Genomic DNA, 22,107 nt, shown 5'->3' with positions numbered 1-22,107 from the left:
AAATTATCACATTAAACTATTCACAAAACAGCAACCAGCTATTATTTATCCCCAAAAAAATCCTATTTGTAGTCGAGTAATTTTAAGGATTTATGTTTTAAATTAGAACGATGGGATTTAGGGCCGCGTAGATTATTAGTTTTTATTTTTTTATTAAATTCGTTGAGACAATAAAAAGAGAAAACAGCTAATACAGTCAGTCCTTTAGCCTTGTGAATTATTTATCAGGTGAAAATGCCAAATATTGACTGGTTCCAGCTTCTCCTGTGGGGCGATTTAATATATTTCTCAGTTTTATTGAAAATCTTTGGGTTTCACACTGTTGTTCAGACAAAAACAACAATAAAAAGATGTCACTTTGTGAAACTGTCTGACAACAAAACAAAAACAACCACACGATTTATCAATAATGAAAATACTCAAGAGCTGCAGCTCTTAACTGAGAGCAGTGATGAGGTTTTTCCATCTCAGCTGAAATTGACATGTATATATATATATATATATATATATATATATATATATATATATATATATATATATATATATATATACTGTCTGGTTTGTGTTAACACCGTGAGGTTTCAGTTTCACTGTGAAAACTAAGAGGGAATTATTCTGATAAATATTTTGTGCACACAAGATAAGTAACTTGTTTGCACATGATAGTTGTGCAAACTCTCTGTCCATGAATAAAACTTGATTATAGCCGAGTTCTCTCCATCACAGTAGCTGTGTGTATCAGAAGTTATAAAAGACACATATACATTTTGAGGTAATTATCTTATGTGCACACAAGATAAAAAAATATTACCATTTGGGACTTAAGAGGCACAGACTGCATTAAAGCAGGAGCTGCTAGGAGTGATTCCCTTTCTAAACAGTACCATTCATACTCAGCAGAGGGAGCAGGAGGCTGCAGCATCAGCAGCTCCACTGAGACGTCTTACTCCATCTTAAATGTGGACATGGCTACACAGGCAAGCGAGTGTAACCGGTGAGTGTTAAAAACGAGTGAGGGGTGTACCTGTCGTTCTCCATCAGCAGAGCCAGGCGGCCGTAGTCCCACGCAGCCTTCCTCAGACAGGAGAAGATGAGCAGCAAGAACTGTAGAAACAAAACAGGGGCATGAAACCAGGGGCGCCTGGGAATCTGATTCTCTCACACACACACACACACACACACACACACACACACACACACACACACACACACACACACACACACACACACACACACACAAACACACACACACACCGTACTCAGCTGCTCTGGCTCTAACATCATCCACATCCTTTCCATATCGCTTGATTTGAAAGCTGAGGCCCGTCTCTATACAAATAATAGACAGGTTGAAAATGCTGCAGCAATAATAAGCCATTTTTTCTTCCTTTAGTAGTACATGGTTGTCTTGGAAACTACCAGAGAGGTCAGCGTGCACACACAAACACAGGCTGTGCACTGATGATCAATGACTGAAGTCAATGGCGTGATATTTCCAGATAGCCTCCATTCTGTAATAATTCACTATGAATAACAATAACACATATTATATTAGTGGAGTCGCGCTTAGCAGCCGTGGTTAAATATGGAACGTGAAGGATGTCGACAAATGCAAACAGAGTAAAAGTGCAGATGAGTGTTTGACGGCATTTAATCGTTCATGTATTTGCTTTCAGGGGACATTTGGTAAAGTGGGCGGGGATGACAACCACGTTAATAAGGAGGAGGCTTGCATAAATGTTAAACGATTCATTCTTCAGCGATCTAAAGCCATGTATAAACAAGCAGGGAGACCTTGACTGATTGTGGATGAATAATGAGCGTGAGTTCTCATTAGCAGTCGGGGCCCAAACTCCTTCTTTAAATAAGAATCTCCCCGGTCTCTCGCCGTGTCCCCGTCTCCTCCCTGCCGTTTTATTTGATTGCGTCCTGATGCGTGGGCACGCTCTCCTCAACTCCCACACATGATTGCTTCCATATGATGATGGGCCTGATGCAGAGGAGTCACGGGGGGGGGGTTGGAATCATGCTTTGACTCTTGCTCGTCATTAAGAGACGGTGCTCGACCCTCTGCGTTGTCTTGACAACCAGGCAGCGATAAAAAATGAGCCAATTAAAACACAGAGGTGGCAGATTGAGAGTGACATCAGTGCTGAGATCAAGCCTGACGGGAGCCGAGGTGGATGACAAGTGAAAGCGGAAGCCTATTATTATCTGGAGACAAGGAGGAGAGACACACAAGCATGTTTGTAAACAGTGCACACACTGCGTTACACAATGTGAAGGGGAAGTCAAGGCAAATTAATATTATCCATGAGATGCACAGGACAATGTGTTTGAATGTTCTGTTTAGTCATGCACATTTCTAAATGAACTAAAAGCCCAGATGAGGAAAAGATGATGTATTAAAAGCTAATTCAGAGTAAAAGTTACGTTTTCTTTTGAAATGCACCACAAACTAAAGCTGTTAAGATAAATTTTGTGACATTTACAGCAGTTTATACCACACAAATTCCAGGATTTTGTCAAGTGCATCTCCATAAATTGGTGGATTTAAATGGAACAAAAAAATCCAAGCAGCAAATATCCCGAACTTTAGTCCTTAATATGGGTCAAACTGCTCTTGTCTCATAAAATAACTAATGTCTTTCAAACTCTGAGTCCATGTTTTGGATCAAAGGCTTTCTCTTACAAATCCGAAGTCTATAAAGACAAGAATTCACTCACTAGTGTCAGTACCTCCGCCAAGGTCCAACAGGCCACAATGGAACCACATTTAAATTCACTAGATACAGATTTTTTATTTGGATCAGCCCCAAGTTGCACACACTCATAAATACCAGTCCTCTAAACATATCTGATAGCTTTCATCAAGCTCCATGAAATATATTCTGAGAAAGGACAATCTCAATCTCTGTTAAAGAAAGTGAAAAAAAACTTCCCTGGATCCGGACCAAAATCTACTGGATTATTTCCTGACAAATTTCACATCCTTCCACCAAGTTTTGTGATAATCCATAAATACTTTTCGTATAATCTTGCTTACAAATGAACAGATACCAATGAAAACATAACCTGCTTGGCAGAGGTAATAATGCTTTGTTAAAAGACCAGTCAGACAGGTTGGGAGAGATATGCAAAGTTTTCTTTCTTATTTTTACGGCTCTTTCATTGGCATTTACAGCCTTTAAGCATCATCATGATTAAATAGAGGAATGAAATGCACGTGTGTTGACATGTTTCCAATATGTCAGAATCAATGTCACACATTACTGTCACTCCTGATGTTGCTGTTGTATTTCATTATCATCAACAGCAGGGTGAGCTGCTGGAGACAAGATGTCCATGAGACACCAGTGACCATGCACCACGTCCTGCTGTCTGTTTGTATCAGAGCTCTTCATAAAACCTCAGCAGGGTGTTGACAGTTTGGAAATATTCCGAAATATTGTAGTCAACATGCAGAATGATACCAGGAAGCATTGATCTGGATTGCAAATGGTGGACAAGTTTCCTGTTAAGAGCAAACGTGCTAATAACTAGAGCTGAAATGGTTTGTTGATGAATTGATTTGTAGATAAAAAGAAAATATTGTTTGAGTAACTTTACTATTTTGAAGGAATGTGGTTTTTTTTTGTAAAAACTGCAAGACTTTCTCAAATTGTAATACTTTCAGGTTTAAACTGATTATCTCTCCAACTTGTGATGGCCATGTTTTGAGTGTTTCTCCTGTTATCCTATAGACTGAACAATTCATCAAGAAAATGATCAGTAGATTAAAGGAGGATAGCAATGTGAAATTTGCAGAACAATTTTAAATTAAAGCAGCCAACTTTTTTTTCAGTTTTTCATAAGAGAGGGTGCCAGCTGGCCAATCAGAGCAGACTGGGCTTCATCAGGAGGGGGGGCGCTTAAAGAGACAGGAGCCAAAACCAAGTGTTTCAGACAGAGGCTGAAAAGAGGAGCGGCAGCAATGAACAGTCTGAGGAAAGTGATGTGTTTCCAGAACATTAGAGCATGAAAACCTTTCAAGTAAAAACACTAATTAAAATTATGCAGCAGAATATGAACATATTATGTCTCCTTGAAACCTTCCACTCATATCCCTTTTATGGAGTTATTGTGTGTGTGTGTGTGTGTATCTGTACCATCCAGAGCACCGCGTTGATGGCGAGAACCGTGGGCACGCCTCCAAATGGCAGGCCCTGGAGGACGCTGCTGCGGGAGTGGGCGTGGTAGCATCTCTCTGCCGTGTTGTTTTCTTCCCCAAATGAATCCAGGAAGCCCAGACCACCGAGCTCCACTGCACCCCCCTCCACAGGGGGCGCTCTCGTCACAAACAGCTCAGGGTGCGCCATCAGCACTGGACCATCCCTGAGGAGAAACAGAGGAAAAAAATATTTTCCAATATTATTATTATTTTTTATTGTCTCGGATCATCTCGTAGCTGGTCGGCCAGATTCCAGACGTAAAAAAACAAAAAAACATTAATGGAGAAAATTAATGAGAAATTTACATGGGGAAGCAGAGCCGATCTAAAAGTGGCCTGTCACTGTTACAAAATGTGGTGACGACAATACCCAATGAAATTGAGACGTAATGGACCGAGTTCCTTTTTCACATTGTTGTGACTCATTCACATCAATTATCTGTCTCTTAATGTGAGTGCGATTATAAAAGCATTTATAGGAATCAGTTAAATGTCCACCACAGTCCATTAGCAGCCATTGATCTGTGTGTGCGTTTCTTTATCTGACAAATGGAAGTGGAGACGTCACATGGATGGAACAAACTGATTGGATGACGGATTCACATCAGACTCTTTTTAAAAGGCCTTTGATAACAAATCCATTTAACAAATCCATTTAACCATGTAGACGACACTAAAGCTCTGTTGTGAGAATGAAGAGACTCCATTTACAGTACAAGAGTAAGAGCTTAAACTGTGTTTGAACAGCTTGTTGGGGATTGGCAGTTGTGACCATGTTCTGTGTGCTTCCCTCATGCAGAGGACATTATCATTCACACCGCCATGACCACAGAACGCAGGCCTGAACCATCTATCCTCCAGCAGCACACGCTCGCCCAGCGGTCGATCAATACACTTCCGGCTCCCAGCTGCTCGGCTTGTGTACTCTGCCCGCTGAATAAACAGTCCGACAAAATGGAGCGGCAGCGGTGGCGCGCTGACAAAGCTGTGCATCAATACTGGGAAATCTCCTGAGTGAAAGACGTCAATTGCGAGATTCCACAGCATTTTCAGCCGCGCTGTAGCTGTGAGAGAAGGGCGTGCTCTGTTGTAAACACGGCGTTGGGTCTGCAGCAGTAAACGGCAGCCAAAAACTGCATCACAGCCCTCTGCTGTCCAACTCTCACCAGAGCTGTGGGGGAACAGCAGAGAGAAGCGAGTGAGAAAGGGAAGAGGAAGCTGAAGGCCTCCAAACTGGCACACGATACTGAACCAAACCCCGTTGTGATTTATCACCACACCAGTAATATCACTCCCAGAGCAGCTTCATCCCAGTTTTGTGAAGCGTTGACCGAATGGTGCATGTTGTGCAACAGAAGCCACGGCAGGATGTCTCAGTGTAGGAGGCGAGATGATCAATGGCAGAGCTGCTGTACATCACAGTGTCAGAGAGCAGCGCTGACGAACCTACGTATGTAAGATACAAAGCCGCAGTCCTGCTCTTTCGGTTCGCAGCTCTCACTGCATCACTCTCTGTTCATGTTGTGAAACTGTAAAGCTCAGATACTGTCGGACACATCAAATCTGAGCCTCCCTATGGAGAGGACAGGCGAGGGTTGGATGATATGTATCCAGGTTTACCCCTGAGGGTGGATCACAAAGTACGCACACACATATCTTACACGTCCTCTCTCTGCGCAGCTATTCTTATTAGAACTTTATGTTGACCTCCATTCATTATCCCCAACCTTAACCATGACTTATTCATGCGTAACCCTTATCTTAATCTATAACAACAATGCACATCTTACTCAGGAGCGCTTACAGGAGCTCATAAATGAACTGCTATCTCACTGGGACCAGGCTTTGGTCCCTATGAGGTGAACTGCTTCTGACAAGGTCAATGTTTACTGGAAAGGAGGTAACATAAATGAGTGCACACACACACACACACACACACACACACACACACACACACACACACACACACACACACACACACACACACACACACACACACACACACACACACATACACAGCATGATGAACTGACCCATCAATAATAGATAATTCACTACACAGGCTTACAGGACAATGCGTACAGAGGAAACAGTTTTCTGAAGAACTAATTAAAACAGTGACCTCTCATCACATGTTTGATTAGGTGCAGATTTTGGTCTAAAATGTACATTTTGGAAACATCTCAGACAAACTAAAGGACAAACTAACAAATTGATTCACAGGAATGACAGTTTGAACAGAACAGAGTCCGAACTGTTTCTTTGCAGATAATGCATCACTTGTGTTAGCACTATGGCGAAACTGTTTGTAGTGCGTGCCTGTTTTTTTCATAATCTATTCAGTCACCAGTCTAAAGACTTGATGTTTATAGCTGCAGTAAAAGTGGAAGCAGTTCAGAGCCTATTTGAATATGAGCTGTGTGAAATGTGCAACAGGAGCTAAATCAAACCGATGTTACGCCCAGTTAGGAAAGAAAACTACATCTATAGCTCTAAGCTGGAAAAACAATGACAAACTCTTGACATGCAGAAGCTTAAACAGACCTTTATCTGCTCATTGAGCTGGTTTTTCTCCTCGCATCAGATGAGCCGCTCACTTTGAAGACTGCCGGCTGCTAAACAGTGTAACTCTTCCTTCCCCACCTCCGGAGCAGTGCAGGGTGCCGGAGGATCCGGGCTACAGACTGTGGTGTGGTTTCACACAACATTTGGACAAACGTCACCACATGACTCAGCAGTTTAACCACGAGAGTCCACGGATTTGCTCTCTCCGTTTCATCGCTCGAGTGTAAACACTCGCTCACAAGCTCTCTGTGGTATCCGTTTCTTCTGCGGCACATTCAACTGAAAATCTTTCTAACCCTCTGCCTCGTTTCTCTCCTCCTCATCCCTGAACCAGGCTCTTCCAAGCCAACGCAGCAGATTACAAACTGATGTTTGGCTGGGGAGACAGTGTTGTGCCTCCCGCTGGCAGCTCGGGTGAAATCTCTCCTCTGTGCTTAGTGAGGACTATTAAGATCAGAAGTGCTGAAGTCAGTGCAGGAGCCTCGAGAGAGTGATGAGATGAGTTTGAGTCAGGGAAGCTGCAAAGAGGTAAAGCTACTGTAGCACAGGTCAGCTATTCTGCTGATTGCACCAAGAAAAACAACAACAGCTGAGGTATCTGTGTTTGTGTGTGAGAGAGAGAGACACAGCAATTAAATTGTAAATCGGAAGATCGATAACTCGCAATAAACCTTGATTCAATCCAGATATCAATCATGGCTTGATGATATTTTGATTCAATCAGCTCCTGTTGCCGCTGCGTCACAGACTGCTTCAAACCCACATCGTTATGGTGGCGTCACCAACTGCACATTTTTGCTTCAAATAGAAATTGTACAGCCATGGTTTACGATATTAAGAGGCCATTCATGATGGTAGGATGTTTCACCTCCTTCCAAACCACAAATGTCGAACTCATGCTGGTGTCAGGAGATCACTTAAGTAACAAGGCTACATTGTCTGGGAACATGAATTTCTACAAAAGATTTTGCACCAATACCTTCTGTTAGACGCCAAAATATCCCGGATATAAACGTCGCTATCTTGCGCATTCGGAGGGAGAGTCTGCAAAGCAGTGATCGGGGGATGGGACCAAGGTAGCGATATCTCATCGATACATGCACTCAACCAATCAGGAGTCATTCTCAGCTGTCAATCGTGACGTTTGTTTTTGTAGCAACGATAACTAATTAAAACCAAACTTACCGGAAGAATGATTACAAACATCAGTGAGATAAGACCTACCTAAAATGACCATCTTTGAGAAAAATCTCATTGACGTGCTCTTCGACTTCTGAGTTTTGGTCCATGTCCCATGTGCTAACATGAAGGAGGCGGGATTTATGGTCTTTACTGCAGCCAGCCACCAGGTGGTGATAGAGACACTTTGGCTTCCCTTCCTCCCCTAAAAACACCAGGGTGAGTGATGACATTCATCCACTGCTCACTTTTACCATCCTTTCAGTCTCTCTCTCTCACATCTCTCGACAAGTGCTTTGTCAACACGAGAAACTGAATCTCTGTCATCATAAAAAACAATCTTTACAATTAAACATGTATCAAAGGGGTTGGGCCGCAGCAGCGAAGTCTCATCAACACCATAAAGCATGTGAAGGACGACTCCGGCAGAGCCTCGCCTCCCGTCGTCAAACTTTCAGCCGGATCAAGATAGATGACGTTACCTGCCGCGAGGAACCAGGGAGAGATGGATCTGTTTTACTAGAGAGAAATCCACCATAAATAAAAAAGTGAACTTGCACTGACCTCCAAACCTCTGCACCTAATCAACTGCCAGAGGCTGTGAGAAAAAAAGTTAACTTGCCGTTACCATAAATAAAAGAATAAATGGTTTCAGAGCTGTTTTCGTCTCGACTGACCCGGCTGCATCCCTGTTAGACAGGCAGGTCTCCCCTGCCACCGTCATGTTTGTGTTGGCAAACACTGTCCTCGCTGTGTGTGGCAGTGATACCAACATGAAGAGGAAAGGTTTGACATTTCCCTCGTCTCTGGCTCCATCTCAAAGGCCCCCGAGCTGGTAGAATATGTATGAGTGTGTTTTCTCTGTGAAATTCTGGGGTTTAAATAAGATTCCCTGAAAACAATCCCTCTCTAATTGACTGCACAGTCATTAAAATAAATCTTGATTAAAATTATGTCAGCTTTGAAGGCACACTAATTGTTTCTGGGCCATTTGTGGGTAGTGAAACAAGGTGAAGTCAAAGACGGCACAGAAAGATGGACGATGCGTCTACACTGCCTACCGTTATACAAGAGTGAAGCAGAAATATCCCAGGAAGCACTGCCGCCAACTTCTGCTTTTGATTTCATTTGGAGCCAGACTCTGCAGAGTAGAGATCAGGGGATGGAGCCACGGTATCAAGATCCCACCGATGCATGCCCTTGACCAACCCCGTGTCAGTCTCTGCTGCCAATCATGACCTTTCATCCCATTTTCATACTGTTGAATAATGAATTAAATTGGAATTGTAAGTCGCAAAAACTATTCAAATCAACCAGAATTTGTGGGAAGGGGTGTCTAAATACTTTTGGCCATATCCTGTGAAATGTGTTGATATTTTAAACCGTCTTCTGGCTCGTGCCTCCTAAGTCACATGCACAGTTTCATAGGCTCCACCAGCTCATTCTCTCTTTTCACCCAATTATAGCCTGACACACTCGCCTTGAGCCAATCACCTGAAAGCGGTCAAAGTTTAAAATGACCTCTCCCTCCTGTCATTCAGCCGTCGGTTCAGTACTCTGATCAGTGAGTGACCCACCTCCACCCCTGCACCACCTCACCTCATGGGTCATCTCCCTTCAACCGTCCAATCAGAAGCCTTTATGAGACGTCCTATTATCGTGCTCCATTCCTCATCACCACCACCACCTGTGTCTACGCTTCCATGATGTTCTACTTTCCAGTTTAAGCACCAAAGTCTCTTCCTCTGTTCACAATAAAACTCATTTTATTCGTATCTACTCATTCTCATTTGTTAGCTGTTCGAGTTGAAGCGCGATGCTCAAGCATTGGACGTGTTGTTCCTTTGCCGGCGCCATTACCATTTGTCAGTTTGTCACAGAAGCACAATGAATCCTGGGATAGGAAGGGCTCAGAATGATCCACCCATTCAACGCATTTGTATATTGAGGACGCATTTGTCAGCCGCATCTGAATGAGCCATCAAAATAGTCTTGCCGTTGTGACGCAATCTGTAATCAAATGCAGCCCCTGAAGTGAGACACAGCTAATAAGTCTCTCCTGATTTTAAATGAGGATGCCATATGTGAATGCAACTTATTCTCAGCTCGACAGGAGCTACAGGCCTCTGCTGTGCCGGTTGTGGTTGGAGGTTGGTGTTGCGGGGGATGGAGAGGGGGCAGACCCAGCCTGAGGGAGGGAGAGAAAAGGGGGCGGAGGTTTTTAGCACAATCTGCTCACCACCTGCTCAGTGGAGAAAGAGGGAGGAGGCTTCACTCTTTACACAGCTCACTCTCGTTCTCTCTCTCTCCATCACACGACACAATCACAGACCACTGATGTGCGTCTGCCACGAGGGCACAGTGATGGCAGCATCCCCTCATTTAGCCTCTTTTCCGGAAAGATGAATGAGCCATAACATGACTGGAGCGACGACTGCGTGCACGTGCTGTGCTCGACAAAACATAACAGCAGCTCGGTGTCTGGCTGCACATGCTCAGTAGCCTCCCAGGGGAGCACTGTGGGTCTGCCCCGCTGCTGCTGCTGCTGCTGCTGCGTGGACTGAGCCCAATACTCACCAGGACCCATCTGGCTTCAGCAAGAGCTCCAGTCTAACATCACGTGTGTGCAGGAACCAGAACATGACTGATCGAAGGTTTCTCTGCAATACTTCTGGAAGATTTCACCTCAGCTTCTGAATCTAAAAATGAGCTTGCGAGTAAACCTGAGTCTCAGAGTGGAATTCTCTTCACCTGCACATCGAACAACAAGTGGACACACAGATTCCATCGGATAAATATTTTCGGCATCAATCACGTTTTAAAAGTTAAATGCATTTACACAACATGCAACATGTCTCTGGATGCTGACACAACAATCATGTGTGATGTCATATTTACATTGTAGTCGTGTGGTCATGCAGTTGCCTGCAGGGATGCTTGGTATCGTGAAGCAGAAAAGCGTCAAAATCTGAGATATGAGAGTCAGTTGCTGAGCAGCAGTGTTTGTAAGGCAGGAAATGTCCTAAGTACTTATCATCTGTTTTCCCTTTTTGTTTTTAATTAGAAATTTCGAGAAATACAGCATCTTAATCCAAACCCTCTCTGCAGGAGTATTTAGTTTTCATACTGTGAAATTAAATAGTAGACAACTCAGGGAATCAATATAAAAACATATACATGCCTTCGAGTTAGGGTTCATTTAAAGGCATATGCTTTAGAAAATGGTCTGCAACTGTGAAGAAGGACTGCACCTGATTATTAATACTATCTCTATTATCTCTCATTATTTTAACGAGAGTAAGTAAATGATTAATCACGTTTGAGCTATAAAATATTGCAAAGTAGTGAAAATTAAAATTTCTACCCAGGGCCCATGTTGCAACAAAAAGCTTCTGCTGTTCTACCAGCCCACAGCACATGTAAACAAGAGGCACAGTCAGTATAAATGCTGCGTGGCAAGTGAGAGGATAAGGTCGTCTGACACCTGTGCATGTCTGCGAACATCAAGTGCTGCTGCCTGGTGCTATACTAAGCTGTATGGCAGCCTGCGCTCCGCTGGTAATAATCTATGTACAATACATCAGTGGCAATGCTGCATGCGTCGCTATCACAGTGAGGGACCCCTGTGGAATAGCAGGCAAGATAACAGCAGGAATCTCAAACAGCAGGAAGCCTCTGAAGACACCGAGAACAAAGACGAGCCCGCGGTACATGTCTGCTGTGGTTAGATGGCAGGAGGATGGCAGGACTCTGTGGTGGCATCGGCCATCTTCTTTGGAGTGGTCTGCTGGGGTAGAAGCATTTCAACTGCGGACAGGAAGAGACTGGATAGACTGATTAGGAGGGCCAGCTCGGTCCTGTGATACCCACTTGACCCGGTGGAGGTGGTGGGACAGAGGGGGATGATGGCGAAGCTGTCTTCTCTGCTGGACAGCCAGTCCCACTCCCTGCAGGACACCATCAATGCACTGGGCAGCTCCTTCAGCTGTTGATCCTTTGCCATTATCTTTAAATGATTGGTTGTATTATGGTGGCTCGTAGACTGTGATGGTGGGGACCATCGATCGTGATGGTGGATCGTGATCGTGGATGGTGGTGACGGATCGTGATCGTGGTGGCAGCCGATCACGGACCATGATTACAACAAGCCTACTCACATATTCTACCATTACTGACAATAACTCCTCCAAATCAATGGTCATTGCTGTGTAATTCCATATTGATGTATAAATAACTTTAAACATTGGCACTCCTTTCCATAAAAACTGTTTCTTGTAATCAGTGTTATAAATGTGATAATTTTGTTGATGTGATCAGTTACACGTGGCATCTATAGCACTTCTGTCCATCCAGGGAGAGGGAGCCCTCACATGCGGCTTTCCCCTGTTAAAAGTGTTTTTTTTGGTAGTTTTTCCTGACTCTTGTTGAGGGCTAAGGACGGAGGATGAGGATGTTAAACCCTATGAGACAAATTATAATTCGTGAGTATGGGCTATACAAATACAATTTGATTGATTGATTGATTGACTGACTATTTAACTTGTTTGCCTTAATTTTAGATTTTGTATTATATAATTAGCTGTCTTTGATTTGAAATGCTATTTTGCATGTTGTCTTTGATGTTTGGTATTCTTGTTTTTACTTGTCCTCCTTGTGAAGCACTTTTATAATGACAGCTTTGAGAGGTACTATACAAATAAAGTTAATGTTATAATAATATTTATTATTATATATCCACCTGCGACATTAGGATTGGACAATATAATGATACCATGAGACATTTCTAAGCAAATTCTTTGATATCTTTGAGTGTAATAGACAGTGGTGAGCCACCACATTGATTACTTAGGCTTTTATTTCACTGGATCAGACATAAAACACTTCTACAAATGGCTCCTTATTTCAATTCTCAGAAAACTGAATATGATACAGACTATCAGGGCTAAATATCATGACTGAGGATTTTAGCCACTTCACCAACCCTTCTATTGTACAGACTGTAAATATTGTCACTGTTGAGCAGAAACGTATATGTCCAAAACCAAAACCACCATTTATAAATAAATAGAAGTAATGGACCCACAGCATTTATTTAGGCAAAGAATGTAAAATGAAATATGGAAATCCAAGGTTTACGTTGCAAACGATGATATTTACTGTTAACTGGGAAAAATATCTTCAATGTCGAAACAACTAAAATTAATATATTCATAGTAGAAAACATACAATACTTTCAAGACCATGAGCTCTTAAAGGTACACGATGAACACAATAAACCTACGTAATGAAAAAGATAAAAAAAGATATAATGTAATTAGGCCATGAACTCAAGTCCAAAGCTCCTTCTGGTTTCATATTTGAAATTCCTGGACCTTAAATCTCAGAGCAGTGGATGTGACTCTGCTTTCCTCTTCTAATGCTTTGCACCATTAGAAGAGGAGCTACCTCACAACACTACAAAGGATCTTTGTACACCCACCTCACTGTTTTACTCTGTGGACATTCTACTCATTCCTACACAATTGTCAAGGTCTCACGGCAGAAGAAAATCTAATAAACCAACAAAGAAACAAAGGAACAGGGTTGAAAACATCACTTCCCTGGCAGAGGTGATAAATAATGGACAGAGGCTTGTGCTTTCTTGTGATTTTCTCTCAAATATAACTCCCTGTCATCGTCTTACTCAGCAGCTGTTGATGATGTACAAGCAGCACATCCCACATACTGAAATCTCTCCTTTCAATCTCAGCTTAGTCTCCTGAAATATTAATGCACATGTGATACTTGAGGATGCCCAGCGTTCATTTGCTCCCTTTTCTTGGGAGATGTATGGAGCACTCTTCCTTGAGCAGTCGCGGATTAAAGTTTAAAGAGATGGACCACTGAAAATCTGTTTGGTTTCACCTTTGTCCATCGCTGACACATGAAAGAGTTGTTACGATAATCCACAGATGGAGCAATCCAATTAAAATGGAGTCAAATCACAGATACCTGACTCAATGAAATAACTGCAGAGGATTGTGCAAAGTGAATTTAGAGATGACACTCTTCGGGCGTCCATTAAAACCCTTAGATGTCTTTGAAAAGCCTAATGTCTGTGTGTATGGAAGCCAAACAAGATGGAGCTCCTTATAAATATTGAACAACCCTAATTGCCACCATCACTGCCATTTATCCTCAGATGTGATGAGCCGTGTGTGCGTGGACACATTAGTCTGATGACTCTCTGCGTCCTCATTTAAATACCTACAGTAAATATCATTTTCCATTAGGCTACAAAAGATTAGACGTTTATTCTTTAGCGTGCTGCCACGCAAAAGCAACTAAAATGTCAAAAACCACTTTAAAAATCTGGCATCTGAAAGGAAGATTATTTTCATCATAGTGTTATGGAGATTTGTTTAAATCTATTTTTTTTATTTAGTTTTGTCTCTTTCGCCATCTTAGCATTGTCATATTTTGTTGGGCCTCTCTCACCCAGGATAATAGTACATAGAGTAAAATCAGATGAAGATTATCCAAATCTAAGAGTCCCCTATTATTGCAGTATCCGGGCGGCTATGGAGTGTCAGGAGTTAGAGAGGGTCAGCCACCAACAGTCGGTAGTTCGATTCCCCAGGGAACTCCAAAAATGGCCCCTGATGGACAGTGTTTGAATGTTGTGATAGAAAAAGCGTTGCATATATATAAGTGCCAGATGAATGAATGGGTGAATGAGAATTGTACGGTAAAGCATTTTGAGTCCATTTACTCTATTTAGCAAATTCATAGGACCCAAAACGGATACAGGAAGCTACATAGACAACAACTGCCTTCACCCTGCAAGATTTCCCTCACACATCGTCAGTGCGGTGGTTAGCACTGTTGCAAGAAGGTTTTAGGTTTGAATGTGGGTTTTGAATGGAGTTTGCATGTTCTCATGTTCTCCCCGTGTCTGTGTGACGACAGTGTGGCAGTGTGACAGTCACATTGTTGGAGACAGATAGGGAAGACACAACAATGGTTTGGAGAGATGTGCCAAGTGTCAGATATATTTGTCCAAGAGAGAAGCTCAACATGCTTTGTGGCCACTGGGACTTGGTGAGATAAAATACGCCTTTTTACAGGAACAGCTCCGATTAACTTGTTAACCTTCTGTGCGGCTCATCAGCCTGGTCTCCCTGATGCAGCCGGTATTGATATCTGCTTAACACATCATCCGTCTCCAGACTTCATCCCTGCGAGATCTCCCTCACACACGGCCAGGTGCGAGTGCTACGACCTCATATTACCTCAAGAATATCTTCTTAAATATAATTAAAACCCTGCCTTTGTCTGTGATACAACCCTACAGTAGAGTCAGCAGGAATTCAACAGGTCAACACTTTGCTCAGTTGACCACTAAAGGTTTTTGAGCCTGTGGAAATCCAGCAGACAGTGAAGGCAGCGTGATCACACATCCTCTAATGTTCCTCATCTGACGCATGAGGTCCTCATATTACAGATTCATGTGTTTACTAAAGACCCAAAGGAAGCATGAGGAACAATGGGTGTAGTGGCGAGGAGAGGAGCTGTGTGTGTTTTGGGTGTAAAGGTCTGATACGATGCCAAACACATCCTCATGCTCACCAGCGCTGCGCCACGATGCGGGGAAGCTTCTCAAAGAACCTGACTCAGCCCCTCACATTTGAAATCTTTATAAATGGAGGAACATTATGATTCAGGTACATTTGGCGAGTCTTGTTCACTGCGGCGCCCACAACTGTCTGCGCACCCTGCTTCCTTCTTCCCTTCCTTCCTTCCTTCCTTCCTTCCTCCCTTCCTCCCTCCAGCTCTGTAACTTGATCAAATACGATTGCGCCACGAACAGCGTCAATAACAAACCGCTCCGGTCCACGTTCAAATCAATGCAATGATTCATGAGGATTTAAAAATATAAAAAATCACTCACCTCAGGAAGCGTCAGTGATCGCTGGCGTCTGGCGATGATGGAGATGCCGCTTTGTGTGTGTGTGTGTGAGTGTGTGTGTGCGTGTGTGTTTTTATCCAACACCAAGAAACAAGAGAAACTCCCACCTGCTCAGGGACCGTCTGACAATGACACACCTGCCGAGGGAGCGTCGAGTAATTTCACTGCAATATTTTCATTTATCGTCTCTGATTTTAGAGCATCCAAATTCATGACATCAATTTAATTAAATTTGTTTAGCGCCAAATCACAACAGGCATCGTCTCATTTGACATAGTAAGGTTTGAGACCTTAGAATAATATAGAGAAACTCAACTGTTCCCACAACGAGCAAACACGTGGTGACTGTGGAAGAAAAAAACAACTCTAACAGGAAGAAGAAACCTCCAACAGAAACAGACACCTGCCTCGACCGGTTGGGGTGAGAGAAGAAACATGGGGAGGGGGAAGAGAGACCCTGTCAGACTGGTTGTTATAATGAAAATAATAATAAAAGTGATACATATATGTAATGATGTTATTAATAATAACAGCATCAGCTAATAGTAGTAGTAGTAGTAGTAGTAATAATAATAGTAGTAGTAGTAATAATAGCAGCTATTCAGTTTTGTGTCACTTATTTAGCAGATGAAATTATCTGTAGTATGAAAATGGTGGATATATAATAAAAGCTTTGACAGGCTGAGGCGAAGATAATGATCTCTGCATGAACAAAAACATATTTTTTATTGTCTGTCGTGTACAGATGCAAATGTTAATGTTGATGACTGTGATCTTATTGTTCAGGGTTGTCTTAACAAATGTGAGACACTGAATGATTTCAACAGATTTTTTTTGTGGCATTTTTTTATTTGATGGCTCTTTATTGTTGCTGAATATCATTCAGATTTGTCTGAAAGGGATTGTTTTCTTTTCTCACTATCTGATATTGCAATTCCTTGTGCCCTCAGACAGCTCCACACCGATCAACATTGATTTGCATATGCACACAAAAGACTAAATGAAATTAAGCAATACCCCCCCCCCTAAAGTGACATTTTTCAATATAGGCTACAACTATACAACTGCAGATGAACGTGCAAGGACCAAGAAAACACCATGTGTGTGGATATGTTTCGCCTGCAGAGGAATATAACAGCAAAACATAATAAATCACTACACACTACATCACTAATATGACAGCACTGAGGCAGGATAGGTAGAATCAGTGAGGATACATTGCCACCTACAGGAAAACTGTCTCTCCTACAAATTTCTACAAATACAATTTAAACCGAGCAGCTTTTCTGTCTCTTTAACTACACTGACTCAAGTACATGAGGTACTTGCCCTTCCCCTGTATTTTTGCATTTCATACCACTTTATACTTTTATTCCACTCGTACAGTTCATTTAGCAATTTGTTCACTTTAAAAAAAAAAAACCTAAGTGACGTGAGTGAGTAATTAAATTGATTTACTTTTTTTTAATTAATTTGAATTGAAGCATTTCTCTTTATATCTAGTATTGCTGCTCTTAAATAAACATAGGTTCTGAATATCCCTTCAATCAATATCTGCAATGACAGATGGTGGACCTAAGATATTTATTAATTAGAGGTAATAAAGGGGCCAATTATGTTCAACGTCCATATATACATACTCCTGATTTAGTAGACATTTAAGTCAATCCTTGTTTTGAGCAAAGTCACTAACTAAGACTACTGACAGAACGGGGGCAGCTCAGGGGCCAATATCATATTTCAGCTGGGGGCAATGCCCCCCCCCCCCCCCCCCCCCCCCCCCCCCCCCCCCCCCCCTGGATCTGCCCCTAGAAATGGTATAAGAAATGTCAAATTGCAATCAAAGGATAAAATGAAAGCATATTTTAAAGGAAAAAACAAAACCAAATGAGTATATATAATATAATATAATATAATATAATATAATACAATACAATACAATATAATATAATATTAATCTAACCTAATTTAGCCTAAGTAGGTTTTGTCACTATTATCATTATTATTATTATTCCACAATATAAAGGTGTAATCTGCCTTAAAATTGGACATATCCATGTATCTAGATAGATAGATATATCCTAAGAATAATTAAAAAGACAATCTAAAATGTAGGTAAACTTAAAAAATAAAGAAAGAAAGGAAAAAAAGACGCATCCAGACCAACAGGCGGCGGTAGACAAAGGAGCAGACGGCAGTTTAAATGCTATAGAGACGTCAGTGTGTCTAAACAACACCTTTCTGTCTGTGCTGCTGTGTGTGAATGAACGTGCTGAGGTCTGTGGTGCTGAACGGACAGCTCCTCCGCTCCTCCGCTCCTCCGCGCCCTGACGTCCGCAGGTAGGTCGCCCGGTCACCACGCTTCCGTTAGATCACAGCTTCCATCTGCGTGGCCATGGAAATAAAATGATTGACGCCATCACTGGCACCGGTCTAATTTACCTCCTGAAGAAAGCAGGACACGGAGTGGAAGCAGACCTCTCTGTCCTCCAGCGAATTAATGGATCATATTCCCAGTGTTTTGATTTTAGGGCATAGAGGCTCAGTTTCAGGTTGACTGTAGGTGTTTTTGTCTGTTAGTGCTGTAGGTCAGGAGATCACATGTGAAGAGGCTGAGATATTCTTGGTATTCTCAGTGGCCCCTGAGAATCCCTAGACCCACATTTGCTCAGAAATGAGTTTTCTTCAGTGCACGCTCACACTGTCCGTATTACAATAAGAGATGACACTATATTTATGATCTGCCTAATAAGTATAAAGCTCTCAGTCAGATGCTCAACCACATTATAAGAGGTTTTCCATCTAATCTTTTTATTTCCATAGTGTGATAATGAATATAAATAATTTTGAATTGGAATATAACAAAATGTATGGTTTTTGGTAATTGAATGAAGGTTGGTTAAATCAAAATGCTTAGAGTTCATATTGAAACAGCTTCTGAAGCAAATGTTTTGGATGTTATAATAGATGACAAACATACTTGTAACCACATATATAATATATAAAGAGGAAAGTGAGCAACCGTGTTGCAGTACTGTACAAAGCAAAAGTCCCTTTAGATGTTGGGTCACCCCATATTTTGTATTGTTCACTTATTCATTCATATTTTGATTATTGCATTGATGAGTGGGGCAACACATATAAAACTATCAGACCCGTGAGCAATGAGTTATGTGACTTGTAAAAAAAGGACAATGTAGGGGAACATATAGCAACAGACTGTTTATCAAAATCAAATGTTTTGAAACTTCAAATGTTGGTTGACTTCAAAATATTGTTGGTTATGTGTAAAGCCAGAAATGGACAGCTACGTGAGAGCAAATGATGGGGATCAAAGAAGGAAGTAAAATTTCCATAGTCCATATGCATGTACAACTTTACAGCAGACCTGTATTTCTTTGTACGGAGTGAAACTGTGGAATTGTCTGCACAATTATTTATGTTTTATGTTATTTATGTTGCCTGAATATTATCTAAACTGAAACAGTATGAATTAATTTAGTAACATTAATGTTATGAATGACTTTTTTATGTGATTTGTGAAAATAAAATAAAAGAAAGGGGATGACCATTTGTATTTATGTGGTTATTTATATGAAAGGGGCAGGCAATACAATGTTTTCTTCTTCCTGTTGCTTTTTTGTTCATGGAATGTATAACTCAGCTAAACTTAACTAAACCAAGAAACTGCAAGAAACTAAATAAAGAAAAGCGGCTGAAAGATACAAAATATTTTGTGATGGAGTATAAAGTACTGACCTCTATCATTAGTCAAAGTTACTGTTAAATGCTTTATGATAACATTAGGCTCACTGTGTCCTCTTCACTGTCACACAGATATGTTCACCAGGATGTTAAAACTGAGACTCCTCAACGCTGTAGCACCTGCGTACTTCTTCACAGCTACAGCAATCACCTTCATTTTGCACTTCTGCTTCTTCGTCCCAACGATATTCCCAAACCCCGAGACATCACCCTGGGGCTCGACAACTCTCCACACAGTTGTTTTCCTCTTCCTGATGTTCAACGCGCTGGGGAACTACATAATGACTATCAAATATCCCGCTGAAAGTGCCAACGAGACCGGGGTTCCCGTGTGCTCGCCGCACTGCTCGGACAAGGTGGACGCCCACTACCTCCTGAACGGACGCCACTTCTGCAAACTGTGTAAGAAAGTCATTCTCAAGAGGGATCACCACTGCTTTTTCACCGGGAACTGCATTGGCAACAAAAACATGCGCTACTTCATCATGTTCTGCATCTACACGTCGTGCACATGTTTGTACTCTCTGGTTCTCGGGGTGGCCTTCCTGACAGTGGAGTACTCCATCTCCTTTGAGAACCCGCTGACCTTCCTGACTCTCCTCCTCCTCGCCACAGGCTACTTCTTCATGGGTGATTATATTTCCAGTAAGAGGTGATCATTTCAGATACATGACTTGGTGATGAATTAACATCTTCCTTCTCAATTCCTCCTCCCAGGAACCATCTCAGGCATGCAGCTGTTCGTGGTGCTGATGCTGTACGTGTGGCTGGGCATCGGCCTGGTCTGTGCAGGGTTCTGCTGCCAGCAGGTCCTGCTGGTGGCCCGGGGTCAGACCTGGTGTCAGATGCAGAGAGGGCAGCTCGTGGAGAACCGCAGCCCCTGGAGATCCAACCTAAAGGACGTTTTCGGTACCCACTGGATCCTCGGCCTTATCCTGCCTGTGCAGACAGTGGAGATGTGCGCCGACGAAACAGACGCACATAAACAAGACTGAGGGATAACCACATATCAGATCAACAGCTCACGATAGGTCACGCAAGCAGCACAAGTTGTAGGATAAAAGCTTTTTCTTTGGAGCCATGTGGCTAAGGTCATTTTAAATTCTACATGGATGCTTTATGACTTTTTGAGTAGACATCGAAATAGTTAGCTTTTAGTAAACATTCCTTTAAGGACAGGAGCCATATAAACAACGTGAAACTGCATAGGTGTAAAATTTACGTAGCTTTTTACAAGGCAATATTAAGAAACATAAATAGTTTTTGACCTAGATCACTTTACATGCACTACTACATGCTTACATAAGATTATAAAGATGCTTTTGCACAGGTGCATGAATTCACTGCTTTGTAAATTTGTATTATGCCTCTGATCTGCCAAACAACAGCGCTTTGAGATGATCAAAGTGTGTTGCTCTTCCACATTTCCTTGTAGGATGCTACAAAGTGACTTTCAGGAAACACATGGCTTTTACAAGAATAATTCACTTGACGTTAAGGGCTAGCAGACAGAGAAAATGACAGTGGACAAAATAAACTGCGAGGCCACTGCTCAGACAATTAACTGTTGTATGTTGTTGAGCCTCATGTTTTCTACTGAAAAGAATGTGACTCAGTTTGATGAGGGTACAGGGATGTTCCCCTTTATATTGCCGGGGGAAATGTGAAGATGATTACCATATTATTATCCAGGGTATTATTCACAATGTGCCATAAAATCCCGTCTTACATGCTTACCGATGACCCCAAAGATGAGTTATTCACTGAACTGCTATTGATAGAGCCCTTGGTAGAGCAATAGGTAAGGACTTGTCTGTTATACTGCAGCTACAGCTATGGGCATATTCAACATTGTGTCAAGAGATGTTTTGGATTTCAAGATGTATACTTTCTAGAGCTATTTTGTCTATTCCTGTTATACCAATAAAAGTACTCAAAACACAACAAGCTGCTATTCTCTTTTTCAAAACTACACATTCTGAGCTACGTGCAATAAATGAGTTGAGAGGAATGAGGCAATAGTTTTCAGATGTTATTTTATGACAGTTCATTATTATTATTAAAGTGACTTTTGCTGCAGAAAAGCACATTTCACAATAACACGAGAAACTCTGAGAAATCATTTAAGATAAATTGTAACCCTCTAACCCGCCCTTTGAAAACCAAGACTGATTATTTCTTAGATGTATGATGAGTAAGTATTGCAACAGTTGACTTAACATTCATAATTGAACCATTTAAGACTTTATGATTATCTTACCACTGCAACTCTGACTCTATTGTGCTCCTAGAGTTATACTTTATTTTACACTTTCAAAGAATAATTTTAATGCTTTGGAGACATTCAACAGTCACATGGAGCTCACAAAGAAATACAGAAATCGAAGCTGCTCACGCATTGATATGATGGACAAACATAGGGATATATAATAGGCACAGG

At 41.8% G+C, this 22,107-nt stretch overlaps 2 protein-coding genes across 3 annotated transcripts in view; one reads left to right on the top strand and one right to left on the bottom strand.

Annotated features, from left to right (window-relative positions):
* tmem63c (transmembrane protein 63C) overlaps positions 1 to 15,994 on the bottom strand; it is a 29,341-nt gene extending 13,347 nt beyond the window's left edge. Inside the window, exons 1-3 of one of the 2 annotated variants that reach the window (XM_034575809.1) lie at positions 15,885 to 15,994; positions 4,149 to 4,374; positions 1,025 to 1,104 (exon numbers count right to left, since the gene is read on the bottom strand). In XM_034575809.1, coding sequence (XP_034431700.1) covers positions 1,025 to 1,104; positions 4,149 to 4,358 — 290 coding nt within the window. In that variant the 5' untranslated portion in view covers positions 4,359 to 4,374; positions 15,885 to 15,994. Of the gene's footprint in view, positions 1 to 1,024; positions 1,105 to 4,148; positions 4,375 to 6,754; positions 7,148 to 15,884 lie in introns of those variants that run through there. The other variant, XM_034575810.1, reaches the window with a different exon arrangement.
* A 2,103-nt stretch (positions 15,995 to 18,097) lies between these two features.
* zdhhc22 (zinc finger DHHC-type palmitoyltransferase 22) lies at positions 18,098 to 21,614 on the top strand. The gene is made up of 3 exons (XM_034575813.1): positions 18,098 to 18,242; positions 19,740 to 20,297; positions 20,385 to 21,614. Exons 2-3 carry the CDS (start codon positions 19,742 to 19,744, stop codon positions 20,660 to 20,662), a joined length of 834 nt encoding a protein of 277 aa, XP_034431704.1. The 5' UTR covers positions 18,098 to 18,242; positions 19,740 to 19,741; the 3' UTR covers positions 20,663 to 21,614.
* Positions 21,615 to 22,107: the final 493 nt, after the last annotated feature.

This window comes from Hippoglossus hippoglossus, chromosome 22, assembly GCF_009819705.1.
Source record: "Hippoglossus hippoglossus isolate fHipHip1 chromosome 22, fHipHip1.pri, whole genome shotgun sequence".
Taxonomy (NCBI): domain Eukaryota; kingdom Metazoa; phylum Chordata; class Actinopteri; order Pleuronectiformes; family Pleuronectidae; genus Hippoglossus; species Hippoglossus hippoglossus.
Note: the sequence above shows the minus strand (reverse complement) of the source record. Positions and strands in the feature narration are given on the sequence as shown.